The following is a 21,160-nucleotide window of genomic DNA, read 5'->3' as shown; positions in this document are numbered from 1 at the left end:
TAACCATGTTTCCGTCAGGACTGATATGTGTGGGTCGAACTGCAGCAGTTTAATTTCAAGCGAGTCTTTCTTGTTTGCAACGCTGCGTGCGTTAATGTTAACTATTCTCAAGCATTTTGTACTACATTGGCCCGTGTTACTATGGCAAAACAAGCTATCTGTGTTAGTGAAGAAAGAAGCTGAGTTAAATGAACTGCTCAGTTTTTCGGTGAGCGGTTTCGCAGCTGCGAGCAACTTCGCGTCACGGGCCGATTTGCGGTGACCTCGTCGTTTTTTTGAACCCTCACTTTATCATTTTTTTCGCAGTCCCATACGTAAGGGATATTATTGATATATAACTTATCAAAAACCAAGGAAACCCGTTCTTTTTTATCTCGATTCAGCTTCGCGCTGTCCCATAGTTTCTTTCTTAGTTCACGAACTTTCTTTGAAAAGTCTTCGCCAATTGAATAATCTTTTCCCTTTAGTTTCTTTCCGTTCTTGAGTATCGCAGTTTTATGTCTAATGTCTAAAAGCTTTATGATTACAGGACGTGTTTTGTCAATTGCCGGCTTACCTAACCTATGCATCCGCTCAATAGGGACAGGGTTGAGTCCTAAAATACCATGAAAAATATCTTTGTTTACGGTTTCTTCAAGTGATTCATTTGTTTCCTCTTCAGTTTCCGGGATACCATAAATGATCAAATTTGACCTCCTACTATAATTCTCAAGCTGCTCAACCCTTGCTTCAAGCCTTTCGATCGTTGTACTCATACAACTAACCTGCTCTTGGCAGAACGTTACTTGGCTTTCAAGCCTGGACAGGGCATCTAATTTGTTCTCTATATTCAGTAATCTATTCTCTTTTATATCCTTTATGTCAACTGCGATTTCATTAAGTTGTTGCAAAATTAGGGTCATGTCAGGGCCGGGGTTCGATTCAATGTCACCTGCTAACAATAATAATTTCCTCAGACAAAATGTAAAAACCTCTAGCAAGCAGCAAAGCCGAGGGCACGGCAGCACCAACAGGAATAGGTCATTAGAACGGAAGCATTTTCCGTACTTTTTGCTCACCTGCACAAGGTAGACAAACGGATTAGTGCTCCGCATTCTGTCGATGCTGCCATGCCCAGTGGCTGCGAAACAAGCGGGAGTCCCATTTATAGCTTGAGTGCACTGTGATGCCCCCTGCAGTCCAGGTTCCTGGCAATCAGCACGTGTTGCCGAAAAACGATGATACAGACACCAAGATTCCAATGCTGGTGGGCGTATTTCTTGATCGATGTCTTGATGCGTTGAAAGATGGACATGCGCAGAGAGGTTCAGCACGCTGATGTCCGGACAGCCACCGTTGAAACATCCGAGAAGGCCACATAGCTGCACAAGGTAGACAAACGGATTAGTGCTCCGCATTCTGTCGATGCTGCCATGCCCAGTGGCTGCGAAACAAGCGGGAGTCCCATTTATAGCTTGAGTGCACTGTGATGCCCCCTGCAGTCCAGGTTCCTGGCAATCAGCACGTGTTGCCGAAAAACGATGATACAGACACCAAGATTCCAATGCTGGTGGGCGTATTTCTTGATCGATGTCTTGATGCGTTGAAAGATGGACATGCGCAGAGAGGTTCAGCACGCTGATGTCCGGACAGCCACCGTTGAAACATCCGAGAAGGCCACATAGCTGCACAAGGTAGACAAACGGATTAGTGCTCCGCATTCTGTCGATGCTGCCATGCCCAGTGGCTGCGAAACAAGCGGGAGTCCCATTTATAGCTTGAGTGCACTGTGATGCCCCCTGCAGTCCAGGTTCCTGGCAATCAGCACGTGTTGCCGAAAAACGATGATACAGACACCAAGATTCCAATGCTGGTGGGCGTATTTCTTGATCGATGTCTTGATGCGTTGAAAGATGGACATGCGCAAAGAGGTTCAGCACGCTGATGTCCGGACAGCCACCGTTGAAACATCCGAGAAGGCCACATAGCTGCACAAGGTAGACAAACGGATTAGGGCTCCGCATTCTGTCGATGCTGCCATGCCCAGTAGATAATATACTCAGCGGGCTAACATGGGAAATGTGTCTCTTAGCTTGATGACATAGTGATTTTATTAACAGATATCCCTACCCACCTCCTGCGCCTTCGACGTGTACGCAGGCGTCAAATTGAAACTGTCCTACAACTGAACTTGAAAAAATGTTACTTTGCTGCTACCAATGCAACGATACTAGGTCATGTCATCTCCAGGGATGGCGTTCTACCGGACCGTAGAAACTTCGTGCCGTCGCAGACTTCACCAAGCCGACCACCTTGAAAGAACGTTGCAGTTTCATAGGCTTCTGCTCATATTGTGACGAAGAATTGAGCGATTGTGATAAGGGACGATGACTTTGAAGTGCGTGTGTGCGTTTAACCGGGCACCACTGTCCTAACTGTGCTGTGCTGCATTAACTGGTCATATCAAGGCCCCTGTAACATCTTGGTGGAGGCTGCAGTTTGATTCCCGTGTCCCACGCTGGACCTCCGCAGCGGGCGTCACATTGCGCCCATGCATGTCCACTGTCGCTGACTCAACATGATCCAGCCACGCCACCCTGATCCATTCTGTGGCACTGGCGACAAGGTCGACGTAGACGTGCCTATGGTGCAAGTTGTCCGTCGCACATGAGCCAAACGTAACTTTAGGGCAAGTCTGCAAGAAAAAAATGCATGTTTTGTTTGGAAAGCCCATCGGAAGCCTGCTCGCCGCTGAGAAAGACCTGAAACCACACGCACAAACGGCCACAGAACCGTACGTTTTCTACATACACGACGTTCTCGCTTTGTGCGGTAAGGTCGACAAGGACATGGCTGAAGACGAGAGTCGGCCATATAACTAGAGGTATTGCCGACGACACCTTCAATCGTTTACTATGCAAAGCCTGTGCCACCGTCGGTGCTGTCTTACAGACCTGTCGCCTGTTCGAACAAGCTAAACTTCTTGACATATCGCCTTGTTTTGACCGCCTGCCAGAAACCGCTGCTAGTTCCGCCTACGCTGAATCAGCGACTTTACAGCAGCCGTCTACACAAGTCAATTTCACCCGCATCGTGCGCCGAAAATTAGAGACTGTGGCACTTGTGGTCCCCAGTGTTCCTCAATTACCTGCCAACTACGCTACTACAGTTTCCTTGATAAAAGAAGTCGTCCGTCAGGAGGTTGCGAACATGGAGATATCCACAGGCCACACCAACGACGAACACCGCCCTCTTCCAAAAACCCCTGTTATTATCGCTATCACTCCCCGGACTGGTTTCCACCCCCGGTACGGCTATAGAAATGACGCGGAATGGCTCACTTCTGACGACCGTCCCATATGCTCTTTATGTTATTGTGTGGAATATATCTCCCGCCACTGGCGTACCGCAAGCAGTTGGTACACAGCACCCCGCTTATTCAACAACCGGTACAACTATTACCCACCACGCCCACAGGCACCGCGTTTTACGACTCGAGCACCCCACCACGTCCCTTCCGCGCTGACCCGAAGCCGCTCACCTTCCCCGCAATCCCGGCGCCTTCCTACACCGGGCTCATCGCGGGAAACTAGGAAATGCAGCTCCCGGAGGTGACGTTGCATTGTCGAACAGCACTGCCAATCCTCTGCCGATTCTTGCTGTACCAAGTAGCGTAATCGTTATTTATGTGCATGGTGTTTCCGTTCCTGCCCTTATTCACACTGGTGACCAAGTGTCTGTTATGAGCTCCTCTTTCTGCTGTCATCTAAAGAAAGTTTTTGACCCCAGCAGCGACATCCACCGTCCGCGTAGCCGACGACAGTTGTGTTACTGTAGCCGGCATGTGTACTGCTCGTGTCAGTGTTGGCGATCACCATACTTCTGTTCTTTTCACCGTTCTGCCCAGCGGTTCCCAAGACATAATTCTTGACCTCGACTCTTTATCTGCTCAATCCGCCCTCATTGACTGCTCTGCCGGTCTTCTGCGCCTCAACCTGCCTATCTGCTCTGAGGACCAATCAAGCCCACCTCGCCTTCGCTACGCCACATTCTGTCGCCTGCCACCGGAAGCTGCCGTCTGTGTATCTTTAGTGCCGTATCCAGCCGTTCCTGACGGGGACTATCTGCCTGCCCTGTCATCGATGTCGTTCTGTAGCGCAATGTTGCACGTCCTCCACTCATCGTCCATGTCCGTCAAAATTAAGCCACTCTGCCGGTCCTCAACTTCAGTTTATTGCCACAAGTTGGTTCTCCTCAAAGGAATAGGACTTGCAGCACTGCCCTCGCGGAGCAAATGCACCATCTCTGTTCTCACGCACGAGTCTCCGTCGGAAGTTCCTATAGTGCCCCGTCCAGCCCAGCTTCAGTTCTTGTACTCTCTTTGGGTGATTGCGGCAGATCTACCACACGATCTCGCACAAGATCTGCACAAGCTTCTGCTTATGTACAGCGACATATTCGACATTGGTCGCCATCCACTCAGTCAGACAACAGCCGTTACTCATCACACAGATACCGGTTACGCCAGTCCTTTCCGCCGGCGCCCATACCCTGTGTCCCATTCAGAACGTCAGGTATTACAAAGCGATGTTAATAAGATGCTGGTAAACAATATCATCGAGACTTCGAGTAGCCCATGGGCATCTTCTGTGGTTCTCGTCAAAAAGAAGGACAACACATGGCGTTTTTGAGTTGATTACCACCGCCTCAACAGGATAACAAAGAAAGATGTCTATCCTCTTCCTCGAATAGACTATGCCTTTGACTGCTTACACTAAGCTAAATATTTTTCATCGACTGACATGCGTTCGGGCTATTGGCAGATTACCGTCGATAAACGCGACCGAGAAAAAACAGCGTTCATCGCACGTGATGCCCTCTACATGTTTCAGGTGGTGCCGTTCAGCCTTTGTAATGCTTCCGCGACCTTCAAACGGATGGTGTACTCGTTGTTCCAGTGTTTTAAGCGGTCTTGTCTGTGTTATTTAGACGGCGTTATTGTTTTTTCGTCCACCTTCGAAAGTCATCTGGACCCTCTTTTCACAATTCTCGCAATTTTCCGCCAAGCTGGCCTTCAGCTCAACGCCAAGAAAGGCCGCTTCGAACACCGCAGAATTAGGATTTATGGCCATATGCTTAATGCTGATGGTGCCCAGCGCGACCCAGACAACGTACACGCATTCAGTTCCTTCCCAGCTCCTAGATCTGCGCTTGATGTCTGAAGTTTCATCGAATTACGCTCCTATTTTCGTCGGCTTGTGCACACCTTTCCCGTCACCGCCCGTTCTCTCACGAACCTGTTGAAAAAGGACGGGCCCTTCTATTGGGGCCCGAACTAGGCAGACGGTTTCTCAGCGCTTAGTGCCGCACTCACTACACCACCAGTTTTAGGCCATTTCTGTCAGTCGGGTCCGACAGAACTTCGCACCGACGTGAGTGGTCAGGGGATTAGAGAAATCCTTGCTCAGCGACAGAGTGGTCACTACCGAGTTAGCGCTTATGCAAGTCGTCTTCTATCCGAACCAAAACAAAATTATTCGATTGTCAAGCGTGAATACCTTGCTCTAGTGTGGCCGGTTGCCAAATTTTGTGCTTACGTATGCGGCCAACATTTCACCGTTGTTACAGACCACCATGCGCTTTGCTGGCTTGCTTCTCTTAAAGACCCTACTAGCTGTCTGGGACGCTGGGTGTTAAGATTCCAGTACACCTTCTCGATAACTAACATATCCAGGCGACACCATCGTGATGCCCTGTCCCGCTATCAATTTGATTCCCCTCCTTCCGAGTGTGGTGTTGACAACTGTGTCCTCTCCATTTCCGATTTTTCTAATATCGTCCATGGATAGCGCTCGGATATCTCCCTTGGCGGAATAATCAGCCAGCTCACCAACAACCCAACGCATCGTTCTGTAGCTCAGTTGGTGCTCCAAGGGGATATTCATCTACCGCCGCAATCTGCGCTCGGATGGCTCAGTTTTGTTAGTTATGCCTCCCCACCTTCGCTCTACCGTTCTCGAACAGCTGCATGACACACCCACAGCTGGCCACCTGGATGTTCCCCGTGCCTACAACAAGGTACGTCGACGTTTCTTCTGGCCTGGACTGGATCTAAGCGGCGCTATATAGTATAAATAAAACAGCTCACAACACGAGGAAGAGAATAACACACCTCAAGCGCTTACTCTCAACCAACGTTTATTCACCGGAAACGCGACATATAACGAAACGCAACAAACACAAAGAAAAGAACGTGTAGCTATGTATTGTCAAGATACGCCACTTCACTAACACGCTGTAACTGAGATGGTTTCCCGACAAGCAACCTCAGTGTTTTCTTTATTTCAAAGGCTTCAACGACTTCACGTCTCAGCTACACCGGTTATTTGCACAAAATGTAAATATAGTGGAATAGAGGGATCATGGTTGGCATTCTTGGCAATGATCGGCTAATTTCGAGGAACGGGCAGATTCCAGTGAGCTGTTATGTACACTGAGATATGTATTAATGCAACATCACGTTTGGCCAACATAAACTTGGCCACAGGCAAAGGGAATTTATACACCACACCTGGGCAACAAGGAACGTACTCCAAATCACGTTTTTTTCCCACATATCTATTTTAGTAGCGAAGCATTATTATCCAGTATTCATTATCCATTATCCCCCATAGAACAGATCTTTTCGAGTTTATTTGGTGCCGAAAAATAACTCGAACCCAAACCTGCGGGCCACATTTTTAACGTTATGAGACAGTCAGAGTGTACATGGAAATATTACAAAGGTTCAACGCTGCTGAACCAAATATTGAGCGAAAGCATTAGCTGCGGGTGACCGAGCGTTCTTCTTCTTTTTGTCTTTCTCCTTAGCCCACATACAAAGCCCCGCTTTAACCAACCCATGTGAACGTGCCTTAGTGGCCTATACGAGTAACGTGAATGCCAGGGTCCTAGCAGGCTGATTCTGACATAACCGTCCCATGTGAAACGAGAGACCAAAGTTGGCAGCTCCTGCCAGCCCGTGTGTTACATGGGGTGTGACGTCACAGCGTCCCGTGGGTAAGACGTAACTGCGGCTGGGTCAAGCGAAAGCTTGAAAGTGCGATTAGTATTGTTTTCGCAATAATAACTGCGATTATCTGCCTTTCACGATCTTTTTGAGGAGTTGGCAAGGTCTTTCTTCTGATTATTTTGCACCCAAGGGTGATCACCTCATCCGATATTTCTGCCTCTCTGAGCCTCCGTAATTGATCAAGAAAGCTTTCATCCATCTTATCCATCCCTCTTAGCTTAGAGTCACCGCTTGCGGTGTGTTATTCGCTCAGCTATTCTGGTGCTATATAGCAGCTTGCGGCCTGTGTCAACGCAGAAGCCCCCCTACTTCCCTCCGGAACTCTTCAAACCATCCACTTTACGTTCCTGCGTTGGAGTTGGCTTGCTCGGACTATCTCCAGTTTCTGTATCAAGAAACAAATGGATTGCAGTTGCGACAGAATATACGACGCGATACGCCATCACCCCAACCATACCAACAAGTTGTGATACAGACGTCACCGACTTCCTGCAGAATGATGTCATACTGCAACATCGAAATCCCCGACAACTGATAACCGACTGCGGGGCCTGCTTCCTGGCAAGAGTGGTATACGAAGTTCATTTATGCTCTGTCCATCATACGGCACAGCTTATGACCCCCAGACTAATGGTCTCACGGAACGCTTCAACCGTACGCTCACGAAGATGCTTTCTATGCACGTCTCAGATGATCATCGTGATTAGGGTGACCTTGGGGTGACCTTTGTGACCTTCACATATACCTCCACCCGTCACGACACCGCTGGATAGTCTCCTTTCTATCTTCCTTTTAGACGAGATCCAGTGCTTCTCTTCGACACTGTCTTCCCTGTTTCCGGTGCGTCCGCAGTTGCGCCCAAGACACGATTGCACAAGCTACGCCGCCCGTCAATTTGCCCGCAGCCGACGTTCTGCCTCTCAGGAAGCTTAGAAACGCCGTTATTACGGCCAACATTTTGACATCTAATATTCACCCGGCTCCCTTATTTTATTGTGGCTCCCGTTCCGTCGTGTCGGCCTAAGTGCCAAGCTCTTGCCGCGGTACAAAGGACTTTACCGCGTTGTTCGCCAAGTGACAAATGCTACTTACGAGATCAAGCCCATGGTACCCAGTTCTTTGCCACCCGCACCACTGTCTGAAATCGCCCATGCGTCCCATCTCGAGCCTTACCAGCCGCCTTCTTTTTTCCCGCCGTACTCATTTCTACTCATTTTCTTCCTACTCATTTTTCTTCGCAGATTCCCTCCAATGCGGCTAAGCAAGTGTACTAAAAACGACATGTCTGCGAAACTCCACTCTGTCTGCGATAATACTGGCGAGTCATGTACAGGTTCATTCGACAATACATCCGGTCGTGTACCACCTGCCAATGGCACAAGAGCCTACCACGGAGCCGCTCAGTTACAGCCATTGCCTTAATTCAGCTGCCCTTTTGGCTGCGTCCACACCGATCTATATGTCCCACTTTCGACTACTTCGACTAACAACCTCCGGGTCATCGTTACAGTTGGCCATCTAACAGACTGCGTGGAAATATCGGCCTTGAAATATGCACTGCGCTGAATGTTGCTTCGTTCATCCTGAATCATTCGCCTTTTAACCGCGGATACGTGTTTATCTCCGACATCATGGCAGCCATCCTTAAGCAGTACTTGATCAGTCACCAGTGAACCACAACCTATCAACCCCAAACCAAACGCATGGCTGAGCGATTTACCCTCACTCTTTGTGACATGCAGAGCCATCTAGCTCAGCGCTCTAAGTTAGCGCTCGTGTGTGTCCTTGCTTGTTCCTTGTTCTGTCTCTGCGCTATTTTCGTTACATGTGTTAAAAAACAAGCCCGAAGTACCACCTTAATAGTGTAAAAGTCTCGCCGCAAGCATTCTGATGCTGGCTTCGGAGCAAAAGTGCGTAAAGGCAAGGAACCAAGAACCAAGAAGAAGAAATTGTGCATTTGCTTCCAATTACGTTGTTGGATGTTAGCGTTGGTGTGTCTACTTGTTCTTGGTCCCCCGACTTTTTGCAATTTTGCTCCGAAGTATGAACCAAAAAGCCCAAATTTCAACGTTGCTGACGCAGAATTCTTATCCCGAGCTCCCGTTGACCGCACACCTTCTTGCTGTGCCTGCAAACCTCAGAGCTGAAATTCTAAAGATGTTACATGATGAGCCAACGGCAGGACATCTCGGCCTTGCACGCACGTTGCATCGAATATGGGAGTATTGGTCACGGTTGGCTGCCGACGTAAACCATTACGTCAATACGCGCCGTGAGGCCCAGCAATGCAAGATATCCCCCACGAGACCTATTGGCTACTGAACCCCATGACAGCCCCCCTAAGCCCTCTCAACAAAATGAATGGACCTCATCGGAGCCTTCCCATCGTCATCGACGGGAAACAAGGGGCTCATCATCGCCACTGACCTGACGCGCTACGCTGAAGCAAAAGCTATGCCTAACGGTTCCGCGGCGGAAGTGGCCACGTTATCTGTGGAATAAATTCTCCTCCGGCACGGTGCCTCGGAAGTGCTTATCACCGACAGCTGAACAGCATTTAGAGGATAGCTGACGCCGTCCATCTTGACCTATAGTCATACAAACTACCGCAGTACAACGGCGCACCATTCCCAGACAAACCGTCTTACGGAGCGTCTAAGCAAAACGATTGCAAACAAAATGTACGCTGATGCCGAACACAGGATACGGGACTCATCTGCCTTACGTGACTTTTGCGTATAATAGCGCTGTCCATGAGACAACCAGGGCGACCCCGTCCCAGCTTGTGTATGACAGGGAACCCACGACCACGCGCGATGCAATCCTGCTGCATGTAACCGACGAGTAGACCCTGGACGTCGCCGCCTACCTTTTAGGAGCAACGGAATTAAGCTCGACGGCTTTCACGGCTGTGCATTAAAGACCAAAAAGGTACCGTCGCCTGACCATACAACTTGCGAAAACACTACGCAGTGTACAAGCCGGTATGGACGCCGATGAACGGAAGCAGTGTATGGACGCCGATTCGCCACCGCAGAATAAGTGAAACTTTGTTACGTCGATACATTGGGCCATGAAAAATCCTTCGCCACGTCGAAAAACGACACACTGAAGTCATTCCCTACAGTACAGCAGCGCAACTTTGACGCGAACGCCGAGAAATCGTACATGTTGAACGTCTGAAGCCGTATTACGCGTGTTAAAAAAATCCGTGCTGTTTAAGCTTTCTAATGTTTGTCTACCTTTCTTTCTGGGATTTGGAACATCGAGGCGATGATGCTTTTTGAGGGGGGAGTAATACTGCGAACCATTGAAAGCTATATCTGTTGTTCTTTCAGCAGCTGCCGGCTTGTGGCCTTATGATTGTAGCGCGTGGATCGATTATGTGTTCTTTATTTTTTCAGATCCGTTGTCCCCAGACGCGGCTTTATCATTTCCTTCGTTGAAGAAAATGCTTTGAGACGTACTCAGAAAAATTCCAGCCATGCGCGTGTTCAACTACAATGTTCAAGGGTATGCTAGTCACCGTTTGCGGTTTTATCTAGATCTTCCGTCGCCGCCTTTAAATTGAGCGCTGACGGGTGAAACTGGAAATCGTACTCAGACGACCGACGAGTGCGCTTCTTGCTATCACCGTTGACGAATTGGTTAGTTTTTTTGCAGGCGCGTCAGCTCCACAAGGGGTTCATTCCAATGCTACTCCTACCTGTCTGTTCATTTGTGGCCTAAATCATCATCATCATCATCAGCCTGATTATACCCACTGCAGGGCGAAGGCCTCTCCCATACCTCTCCACTTAACCCGGTTCTGTGCCAGCTGCATCCACGTGACCCCTGCTAACTTCTTAATCTCATCCGCCCACCTAACTTTCTGCCGCCCCCCGCTACGCTTTCCTTCCCTAGGAATCCAGTTTGTTACCCTCAGCGACCATCGGTTACCCTCTCTTCGCACTACATGTCCTGCCCATGTCCATTTCTCCTTCCTAATTTCCACTAGAATGTCGGTAACTTGAGTTATTTCTCTGACCCACTCTGCACGCTTTCTATCTCTTAATGTTACCCCTACCATTTTTCGTTCCATAGCCCTCCGGGCTGTCCTCAACTTAAGTAGAACTCTCTTGGTTAGCCTCCACGTTTCAGCCCCATAGGTGAGCACAGGCAAGATGCAACTGTTGTATACTTTCCTCTTGAGCGATACCGGTAAGCTGCTAGTCATAATCTGCGAGTGCTTGCCAAATGCGCTCCATCCCAATCTTATTGTTCTTGTTATTTCCTTTTCATGGTCCGGATCTGCGGTTACTACCTGTCCTAAGCAGACATATTCGCCGACTACTTCCAGTATTTCGCTATCTAATGTAAACTGCTGTTCCTTCCCGAGGCTGTTCAACATTATCTTAGTCTTCTGCATATTGATTTTCAAGCCTACCTTTCTACTTTTCCTGTCTAGGTCATCAATCATTATTTGCAGTTCATCCCCCGAGTTGCTTAGCAAGGCAATGTCATCAGCAAATCGCAGATTACTGAGGTATTCTCCATCTACCCTGACCGCTCCCATTCGAAGTCTCTGAATACTTCCTCTAAACAAGCTGTGAATAGTACTTGGGAGATTGTGTCTGCTTGCCTAACACCTTTCTTTATGAAAATTTTGTTACCTTCTTTATGTAGAACTATGGTTGCTGTGCAGCCACTATATATATCTTCCAGCACTTTCAACTACGGCTCGTCTACCCCCTGATTTTGCAATGCCTGCATCACCGCCGAGGTTTCAACTGAGTCAAATGCTTTTTCGTAATCAATGAATGCTATGTATAAGGGCTGGTTATATTCCGAGAATTTTTCTATCACCTGATTGATGGTATGGATATGATCGATAGTAGAGTACCGTTTCCTTTGCTTGATTGCAGTCTAAGGTTGTCCTGATTCTATTAGCGATTACCTTAGTAAATACCTTATAGGTAACAGACAGTAAGCTGATTAGTCTGTAATGTTTAAGCTCCTTATAGTCCCCTTTCTTGTGAAGGAGAATAATGTTTGCATTCTTCCATGGTTCCGGTACCGTCGATGACACCAGGCACTGCGCATGCAGGGTGCCCAGTTTTTCTAGCACGATATCGCCCCCCCCCCCCCGTCCTTCAGAAAATCTGTAGTTATCTGATCCTCTCCAGCTGATTTCCCCCTTTTCATAGTTTCTAGTGCTTTCTTGACCTCGTCCTTTGTCACTGGTGGAACGTCTGACTGTTTTTCCCTACCGCCAATCTCATTACGGTTTTGACTACTTTGGCTACTGTAGAGACCTGTATAGAACTCCTCGGCTACTTTTGCTATCTTGTCCATATTAGTGATGACGCTGCCCGCCTTGTCCCTTATCGCATACATCTGGTTTTTGCCTATGCCAAATTTCTTCTTTACCGCTTTAAGGCTTCCCCCGTTCTTTACAGCATGCTCAATTTTCTCCGTGTTATACTTCCTTATATCAGCCACCTTGCGCTTATTGATTAGCTTTGATATCTCGGCCAATTCGATCTGGTCTGTTGGATTGGAAGCTTTCATACTCTGGCGTTTCTTAACCAAATCTTTCATTTCCTTGGACAACTTACCGGTATCTTCTCTAACTATCCTACCACCTACTTCTACCGCGCACTCAGTAAGGATGTCTCTGAAATTACTGTTCCTTTCCTCTAGGGTAATGTCGCCGTCCTCAGTTAGAGCTGAATACCTATTCTGTAGTGAGATCCTGAACTCTTCTGCCCTTCCCCTCACCGCTAGTTCGTTGGTGGGTTTCTTTTTTACTAATCTGTTGCGTTCCTTCTTCATATTTAGGTTAATTCGGGACCTCACCATCCTGTGGTCGCTGCATCGGAATTTCCCGATTACCTCTACATCTTGCATAATGGCAGGGGTTGAACACATTATGAAGCCGATTTCATTTTTAGTCTCTCCGTTAGGACTTTTTCATGTCCATTTCCGGTTCTTCCGTTTGCTGAAGAAGGTATTCATGATTTGTAAGTTATTGCGCTTTGCAAACTCAAGTAGTAACTCCCCCCTGCTATTCCTAGAACCAATGCCATAGTCACCTACTGCCTTGTCTCCTGCCTGCTTTTTCCCTACCTTGGCATTGAAGTCGCCCAGTACAGTATACTGCATCTGTACTTTTCGCATTGCCGATTCTACATCTTCATAGAAGCTTTCGACTGCCTGGTCATCATAACTACATGTAGGTGCATAGGCCTGTACAACCTGCAGTTTATACCGCTTATTAAGCCTAATTACGATGCCTGCAACCCTCTCATCAATACTATAGAATCCATCTATATTACACGCTATATACTTATTGACAAGGAAACCTACACCTAGTTGTCGCCTCTCTGGTAAACCTCGATAGCACAGTGCATGCCCATTCTTCAGTACAGTATATGCCTCATTCGGCCTCCTAACCTCACTAAGCCCTATGACATCCCATTTCATGCCCTCTAGTTCTTCTAACAGCACTGCTAAACTAGCTTCACTAGCTAGGGTTCTAGCATTAAACGTTGCCAGGGTCAGTTTCCAATGGCGGCCTGTCCAGCGGAGCCAGGCTTTCTTAGCACCCCCTGCTGCGTCACAGGTCTGACCGCCGCCGTGGTCAGTTGTTCCGCAGCCGCTGGTGACTGAGGGCCGGGGTTTAATGGAGCTTATCATAAGAGGTTGTGGCCAATTACTGCACCAGGGTGGCCAACTCCTGTTCTGGTGAGGGAGTGCTTTGCCGGAGGTGTTCACCGGCATCAGGTCGCACCCCAAACCTGTGTATGCAATTCCATCGACGCGCGGATTTTTTTTTTTTCATCCGGTGAAGAATTGCGCGGCACCGGCATTTGAACCCCGGTCCTCTTGCATGCGAGGCGGATGTTCTACCGTTACGCCACCGCTGCAAGTCATTGTCACTGCAACCTAAATCAGGATACGAATTGCGAAGAATGCTCGATGACCTAGGCAGAAAGTACAGAAAGGTAGGCCTGAAAATTAATATGCAAAAATCTAAGGTAATGTTCAGCAGCCTCTGAAAGGAAAAGCAATTTACAATACGTATCAAAGCGCTGGAACTGGTTATTGATATGCCTACTTACGACAGGTGATAACTGCAGATCCGGACCATTAACATCCTCATCAGCCGAACTTACATCCTCTGAAGGGCGAAGGCTTATCCCATATTCCTCCATTAAAGCTGTCGCTGTGCTTGCTGCATTCATTTGACCACTGCGAATTTCGTTGCCTCATACTCCCACCTGACTTTCTGCCACCCATCGCTTCACTTTCCCACCATTTGAATCCGTTTGGTACCTTAAGCGACCGTCGGTTATCCTCTTTTCGCACTACAGGCCTATGCCTATGTCCATTTATTCTTGATTTCCACTAGAATGCCAATAAATTGAATTATTTTTCTGACCATGCACGCTTCCTATCTCATAACGTTGATCTGGACTCGCACATTACGGCTACCATAGCTTGCTGGTGTCTCAAGAGCAGTGTTATCAAATGGGAATCCGCGGACCCAGGGAGGTGGGTGGGGGGCCTCCACTAAAGGCTTTTCTGGGCCCGCGAGTGCACCCCCACTCCCCCCAAAAAAATAAAACTAAGGTCGCATGACAGCTATGGCTAAGTCTGCACTGTTTTACTGTGTTAAAAGCACTTGGTTTCTAAGCCGACTTTAGTTCTGTAATTTTCTTACATGTCGACGCCACTGCTTTGTCTAGCACTTTGTAAGGGTTCTCCGGGCCCCTTTAAGTTGCAAAAGCAGCTTTGTTCCAAGAGATCCCTCCAGGTGTACTGGTGAAATAAATAAATGAAAAAAAAAATGTTTCTGAAATTTAAAGAAACGCAAGATTGTGGACAGGGAGAGCGGTAGTAAGATTCAGGGGGGAGAGAAAAAGCGCCTACTGCATTTGTTGATGCCGGCATCGGTGAAATTATAGCTCTGGTTGCACTGCTGGACGAGACTGCATTGCAAAGCGCCTCCGGTGTCCGCGTAGTCACGGCATGGTGTTGGGAGGAATCGAATCCCTTCTAGCCACATGCATCGGCGTCTACGCATTGCCACTTCCCCATGTCCTCTATAGGTAGGCAGTGGCGCGCTGGCTTATCAAGTGGGCATTTTAGGTGACATTTTACGCTTGGCTCAATTCCGATTCCGCAACCTGCTGCAGGAACTGCGGCAACAGTCCCAGAAGATCGTGCCCCCCCCCCCCCCCCCCTTCAGCAGTTCCCCAGCACTTCCACTCGCCTCCGAGGGATCCTGATCCACACAACCATGGCAGAGACCTACAGCTCAAGAGCAAAAGTACCTAACATTTACATTTTACCGGTACTCACCTATAGGGCTGAAACGTGGAGCCTAACGAAAAGGGTTCTACTTAAGTTGAGTACAAAGCAAAGAGCTATGTAATGGATAATGGTAGTTGTATCGTTAAGAGAGGCGAGGCGAGCAGAGTAGGGCAGACAATTAACTCGAGTGAATGGCACTCTAGTTGAAATAATGAAGAAATGGGCATGGGCAGGACATGTAGTTAGAAGAGAGCGTGAGAGGGTAACCGATAGTCAGTGAGGGTAACAATTTGGATTCAAAGTGAAGGAAGTCATAACTGGGGTGGAAGAAAGGTAGACGGATGAGGTTACGAAGCTCGTAGGTTTCAAGTGGATGCAGGCAGCACAGGACCGGGTTATTTTGAAGGAGTAAGGGGCAGGCATTTTCCCTGCAATAGGTATAGTCCGGCTGATGAGGGTGAATAATAACATGGTGATTTCCGTAAATGTGTAGTATTACAGAGCTCGATTCGCGCAATTGTTAGAGTTATTATATTCTACTGCGCAGTGAACTGGTGTGTTCCGGCTTAAAGCTCTGGCTGCTCAGCTCAAAACGTATCCGGGAGTATAGCGCGTAGTGAGTATGATCATCACTTGCACTCATTGTACGGTAACTGTACACGTATATCCCTTCACACTGCATGTATATCCTTTCAGTTAATCCGGTCTTGTGCCAGATACATCCACTTGATTTTTGATCACAGTTCACACGTGGGTAGGCTTCAACGCGACCATTTCTGCTACACTGTATGTATTATCAGGTTCCACAAGAACTCGTTCTAGATTCATTCTATTTTCTTCTATACATAATTGAACTGTCTTGTAACATGTCTACTAAAATTCGCTTATATGATAAGGATTGCATGCTGTGCCATGCCATTATATCTACTGAGAACTGCAATCTTTCAAATACTCCTTTTGCTAGTTTCTATCAATATAGCAATGCGTGGCAAAAGCAACTTAAGGAAAGTAGCCTTTGTGTTTTACTGAATCCTTGTCTCGTTTTCTATTTTGGCGCTCGTTCGAAGTCTTCATCCTAAATTAGACAATCGAATATAATTTTTATTCTATCTATTTTTATTTATCACCTTACTCACTGCGCATTTTGCATTCATTTCTTATTTATTACTTTACCCACAGCGCATGTTCCATCCATTTCTTATTTATCACCTTACCCACAGCGCATTTTGCATCTATTTCTTATTTATCACATAATCCACAGCGTATTTTGCATCCATTCTTTATTTATCACATTACCCACAGCGCACTTTGGCATTACAGTGGAGGGAAAGAATTACAACTTGAACAGTGCTACATACTGGCAGGAAAGAAAAAGAAAAGAACATAACACAGAAAGTATAATACAGCATAATTTTGTACAAGCAAGCACAGGTACACGTATTACTGCAGTGCAGCAAACATTTCATCCCATTTTGGTGAAACAACTTCTTGGGACAGCTTATTCCATTCATTTCTTGTTTTTGAAAAAAAAAACATTTTTAGTAAGTCTGTTCTGCATTTTATTTTTGTTTACTTTGTAAGTCTGGTCCCTTCTTGTTGAAGTATAGTGTGGCGACAATAAATTACGGCCATTGTCAATACATGTTTTAGAATGAAAAATGTTATGAATTTCAGCTTAAATATGCATATACGTTTCTGTAGTGAAAACCCTCCTAATGATTTCTGCGCGCTGTAATTATTTGAAACAAACCGGACAGCTAGGTTTTGAACCTTAGAGGGACAGAACACTGGAATTTAGGTTTCAAATTTTTTTCGGCGCAATGGAAAGATTGATGCTTAAAATGTTCTATCCCTTAACGGTTTTGGTAGAAACGCTGAGGAAAAATTTTAACGAGAATTTTTTGGTAAATGCATGCGCTCATTTTTATGTAGTCCGATGCTGGAAACCAGGAGCAGCGACTACAATGACAACTGGTGGTCGATAAAAAAGACGCACCGAAAACAAATATAAATTTCACTATCAAGACCGTGCATACAGTAACATCCTTTTCAGTTTCACACTCAATGCTGTTACGGTGCACTAACACACGGCTCGTCGACTTAAGTTTTAGTGGGCACTGTCATCGCTTCAATAACGAAATTCCAAACACTGTGGCGCCATCTAGTGGCTAAACCTGAAAGCATGCCTCTCGTGGTGCGAAAGGAGGGGTAATTTTATTTGAGAACGCTATGCAGAGCGCTCAATATAATAAATTGTGAGAATCACTCCTAGAAGAAAAAAGTACAGTGTGCAGTTACGAAAATCAGCGACAGTTTGCTGACATGTAGTCACGTGGGGTACGACACTGAAAGTAATAGGGTTTCTCCGCTAGATAGCACCTCAGTAGTTTTAATGCGGTTTTTAATGGCGAATTAAAATCATAAAGCCTCTTTTCTTTACTATTGTAGTGCTCTATCTGTACTATATGAGGCAAGGTCTTTTCATCACCATAATCGCATGACATATTTTGGCCAGCGTTCTGTCCCTTTAACTAATTTTGCAATATCATATTTAGTTTTAGGGTCCCATACTTTACATGCGTACTCTAGTATAGGCCTTACATTAGTGGTGTATAACCATTATTTAGTTTTTAAAACAAAACACTTGCATTCCTGCGTAGAAAATCTAAAACCATCTGTTTTCGTTGTGTTGTAATTAATGTGCCTATGCCCACAGACAGCACTAGTTAAATAAACACCTAGATATAATTAGTCAGTGACACAACAAATGTACTGAATTAATAAAATAAATAAAATTATATGGTGACCTTCTTAGTAAGACGTATATTGACCCTTTTCCGGATATTAATCGTCATGCCCCATCTATCCCACTAGTCAGCGATTTTGTCCAGGTCAAACTTTACAGCGTCACGATCAGCCGGATTAGTAACAACTCGGTACAAAACACAATCATCAGCGAATAGTATGGATATAACAAACGTGCTCTTAAATCTGACCCGTGCGGAACATCTGAGGTGACAACCACCTCTTCCTAGATTTCACCACTGACCACCACCTTGTACTGCATTTCATTTGCAACATGTCTTAGTCCTGGAAATCATGAAGAAGAAAGGAGGATGAGCAGGACATGTAGTGCGAAGAAAGGATAACCGATGGTCTCTTAGGGCAACAAACTGGATTCCAAGGGTAGGAAAACGCAGCAGGGGGCGGCATAAAATTAGGTAGCGGATGAGGTTAAGACGTTCGAAGGGGTCAAGTGGATGCAGCTTGCATAGGATCGGGTTAATTGGAGGAATATGGGAGAGGCCTTCGCCCTGCAGTGGGTATAGTCAGGCTGAGGATGATGATGTCTTAGTCCAAGCACATGAATTGAAGATATGTGTTAAAGCATGTCAGAGACTCGGGCATCTGCGACAGACGTTGTATTGCGTCATGGGCAGCCTTTAGCTTAGCAAAAGTAATCCTTACTCAGTGGGCCTCAGCCATTTAGAGTACCAAACATCAACTGCACGCTAAAAACGGAATCTCACCAGAAGAAGACAATTCGTTTTATGTACCATCGCTGCAACGCAAAATTTTCTTCCACGTCTAATCTCAGCGCATTATCTATTCCTCCACTTTCAAAGCGCCGGTATACAGAGTACTTTGGTTCTTGCTGTACCGCATCGCAATGTCAATTAGTTATTATTATCTATTCTCAATTAAGCGCACATTAGATGGTAAATATTTCTCTAATTTCTACAATTCCAGTGCCACTCAGTTCTCCAGCGAATTAAACAAATCCACCTGTAGGTCGAATTACACAAACCAGTTATGGGGTGCGACGTGATCTCGGTGGCCTCCTCCAGAAAAGCCCTTCCTCACTCGAACAGAATTCGTCCACCCTGGTTTAGCAACTGGCCACCACATATTATGAATACAACAATAAATCCCGCGGGATTGAGCGGGTGAGGTTAAGGAGTTAGCAGGGGTAATATGGATTCAGCTAGCACAGAACTGGGCTGATATGCAACAATCCCGAATGGGATTAGCAGTATCTGTAAATTAATAAATAAATTTTGGAAGAATATGGAAGAGGCTTCTGCCATGATAATGACAATAATGACACATAGAAGCAGTTTTTTTTCCGCACAGGTAACCTAAGTTGGAAATTCCTGGCCTGTGAAATTGGTTCACTTATCCCGCAATTTACGGACGCCATTGAAAGTAACTGATATCTATGATTTTTCTATTTTTGTACTGTATTCTGTTTGCACTTTACTGCATCTATGAACTCAAGAACGTACAGGGGGGTTCAAAAGTTCCCAGGCCACAGGGTCTGCTTCTGAGCAGTATAGTCACGCAGCTACGACGGCCCCAAATCTCAAAATATATGCCGAGGGTAGAAGAAGCATTATTCTAACCCCTGAGATCTTTCATAGCTTTAATGGGATAATATGCTAACCAGAAGCAAAACCTGCGGCCTGGGAACTTTTGACCCCCCCCCCCCCCCTGTACGTAGACAACTGCTCTACACGAACCTTATATCGACATTCTTTCATAGGCTCGTGGTGGTCTGAAGCATGTAAAAAAAAAGAAAGTAACAAACCTTATAGAAGTTATCGAATTTCAAGTTTAGTCCTAGTCAAGCATATGACGAAAAGCAGTCTGGTGAGACGGAAGCATAGCTGGAAAAGGGACACTCGCTAAAATATTAAAAAGAAAAAGGAAAACATTGACGCTTCGGGCCCTTACGGGTGTCTTGTTCGAAATGAAAGTGGATCAGCGAAGGAACTGGCTGGAGTACACCTTAGGCGGCATAATTAGCGTGCGTAGGTCTCGGGCAGAACACCCCATGTCCCGTTTGAAACATGTGTCGTCGTTTGAATGTGCAGTGACTCAAGAAGTACTCTTGACGACAGACTCCTCTCTGTCGCGATGGCTGAGGCGTTGGTCCAATCCATGGTTTGCTTCGCGATGTCGCAATGTTCATCCTAGGCGTTTTGTTTCGTGTGGACATTGCTGACGTCATTCAGGTGCTGCTTCGAACGCCTGACAAACTTTTCTAATTCGCCGACATATTCAGCTCCGCCACTACGTCCTATGTTAGACTTTACGCGCTCTCCACTACACGCCTTGTCCGGCTATTTTCATCGAGTACTGCGTCCTCTAGCTCAAAGATCGTCTACATATATGAAGCACTCCACGCACTTCGTTCAGAAGTTTAAGGTGATCACTATCGATGACGATGACGTGCTAGTCTCTATGCCTATGTTCACGTCAGTCCCGATCTACTTCGCAGTTTCGGGCTGCAAGAAACTCCTGGAACGCGATGTCTCGCTCCCTTCAAGGACGCCTTTTGAAGTGAGTGGCATTTGCTGTCGGCTGGCCTTCTACTTAAGTAACACATATTTCGTTTTCGGAAAGCAACACTGCAAGCAACTTTTGTTACAGCCATGGGTGCATCCGTCATGGTGGTGTGTGCGAACGTTGCTTTAGAGTATATCGAACCAGAAGCTCTGGGCTAGTCTAATCCACCCCCAAAACTGTCGACGACTGTTTTTTTGTGATTCGCCGAGAATGCATGCCGATTGAACGAACACCTGAAATCCTTCCAACCGAGCATGCAATTCACAATTGAAAGTAATGGCCCCATTCGCTTCAAGGACGTGCTTATCCACAGGATACCCAACAGAATGGCAACTTCCGTGTTCCGAAAGCCGACGCACATTGGTCGATATCTGAGCTTTCGTTTCGCTAACCCTGTCGGGCATAAGCGCTTCGTTGCGTACGCACTTTACAGCCATGCTTTCCGTTTGTGCTCAAGCCCCA

General features: G+C 46.6%; 1 protein-coding gene across 1 annotated transcript; it reads right to left on the bottom strand.

Annotated features, from left to right (window-relative positions):
- Positions 1 to 108: 108 nt before the first annotated feature.
- LOC146194324 (uncharacterized) lies at positions 109 to 1,994 on the bottom strand. Its single transcript, XM_084597349.1, has one exon. The coding sequence runs from the start codon at positions 1,698 to 1,700 to the stop codon at positions 198 to 200; it is 1,503 nt and encodes a 500-aa protein (XP_084453475.1). The 5' UTR covers positions 1,701 to 1,994; the 3' UTR covers positions 109 to 197.
- Positions 1,995 to 21,160: the final 19,166 nt, after the last annotated feature.

Source organism: Amblyomma maculatum, chromosome 3 (assembly GCF_055883805.1).
Source record: "Amblyomma maculatum isolate TAMU_Amacu chromosome 3, ASM5588380v1, whole genome shotgun sequence".
Lineage (NCBI taxonomy): Eukaryota > Metazoa > Arthropoda > Arachnida > Ixodida > Ixodidae > Amblyomma > Amblyomma maculatum.
The sequence above is the reverse complement of the archived record's forward strand: the minus strand, read 5'-3'. Positions and strand labels throughout refer to the sequence as shown.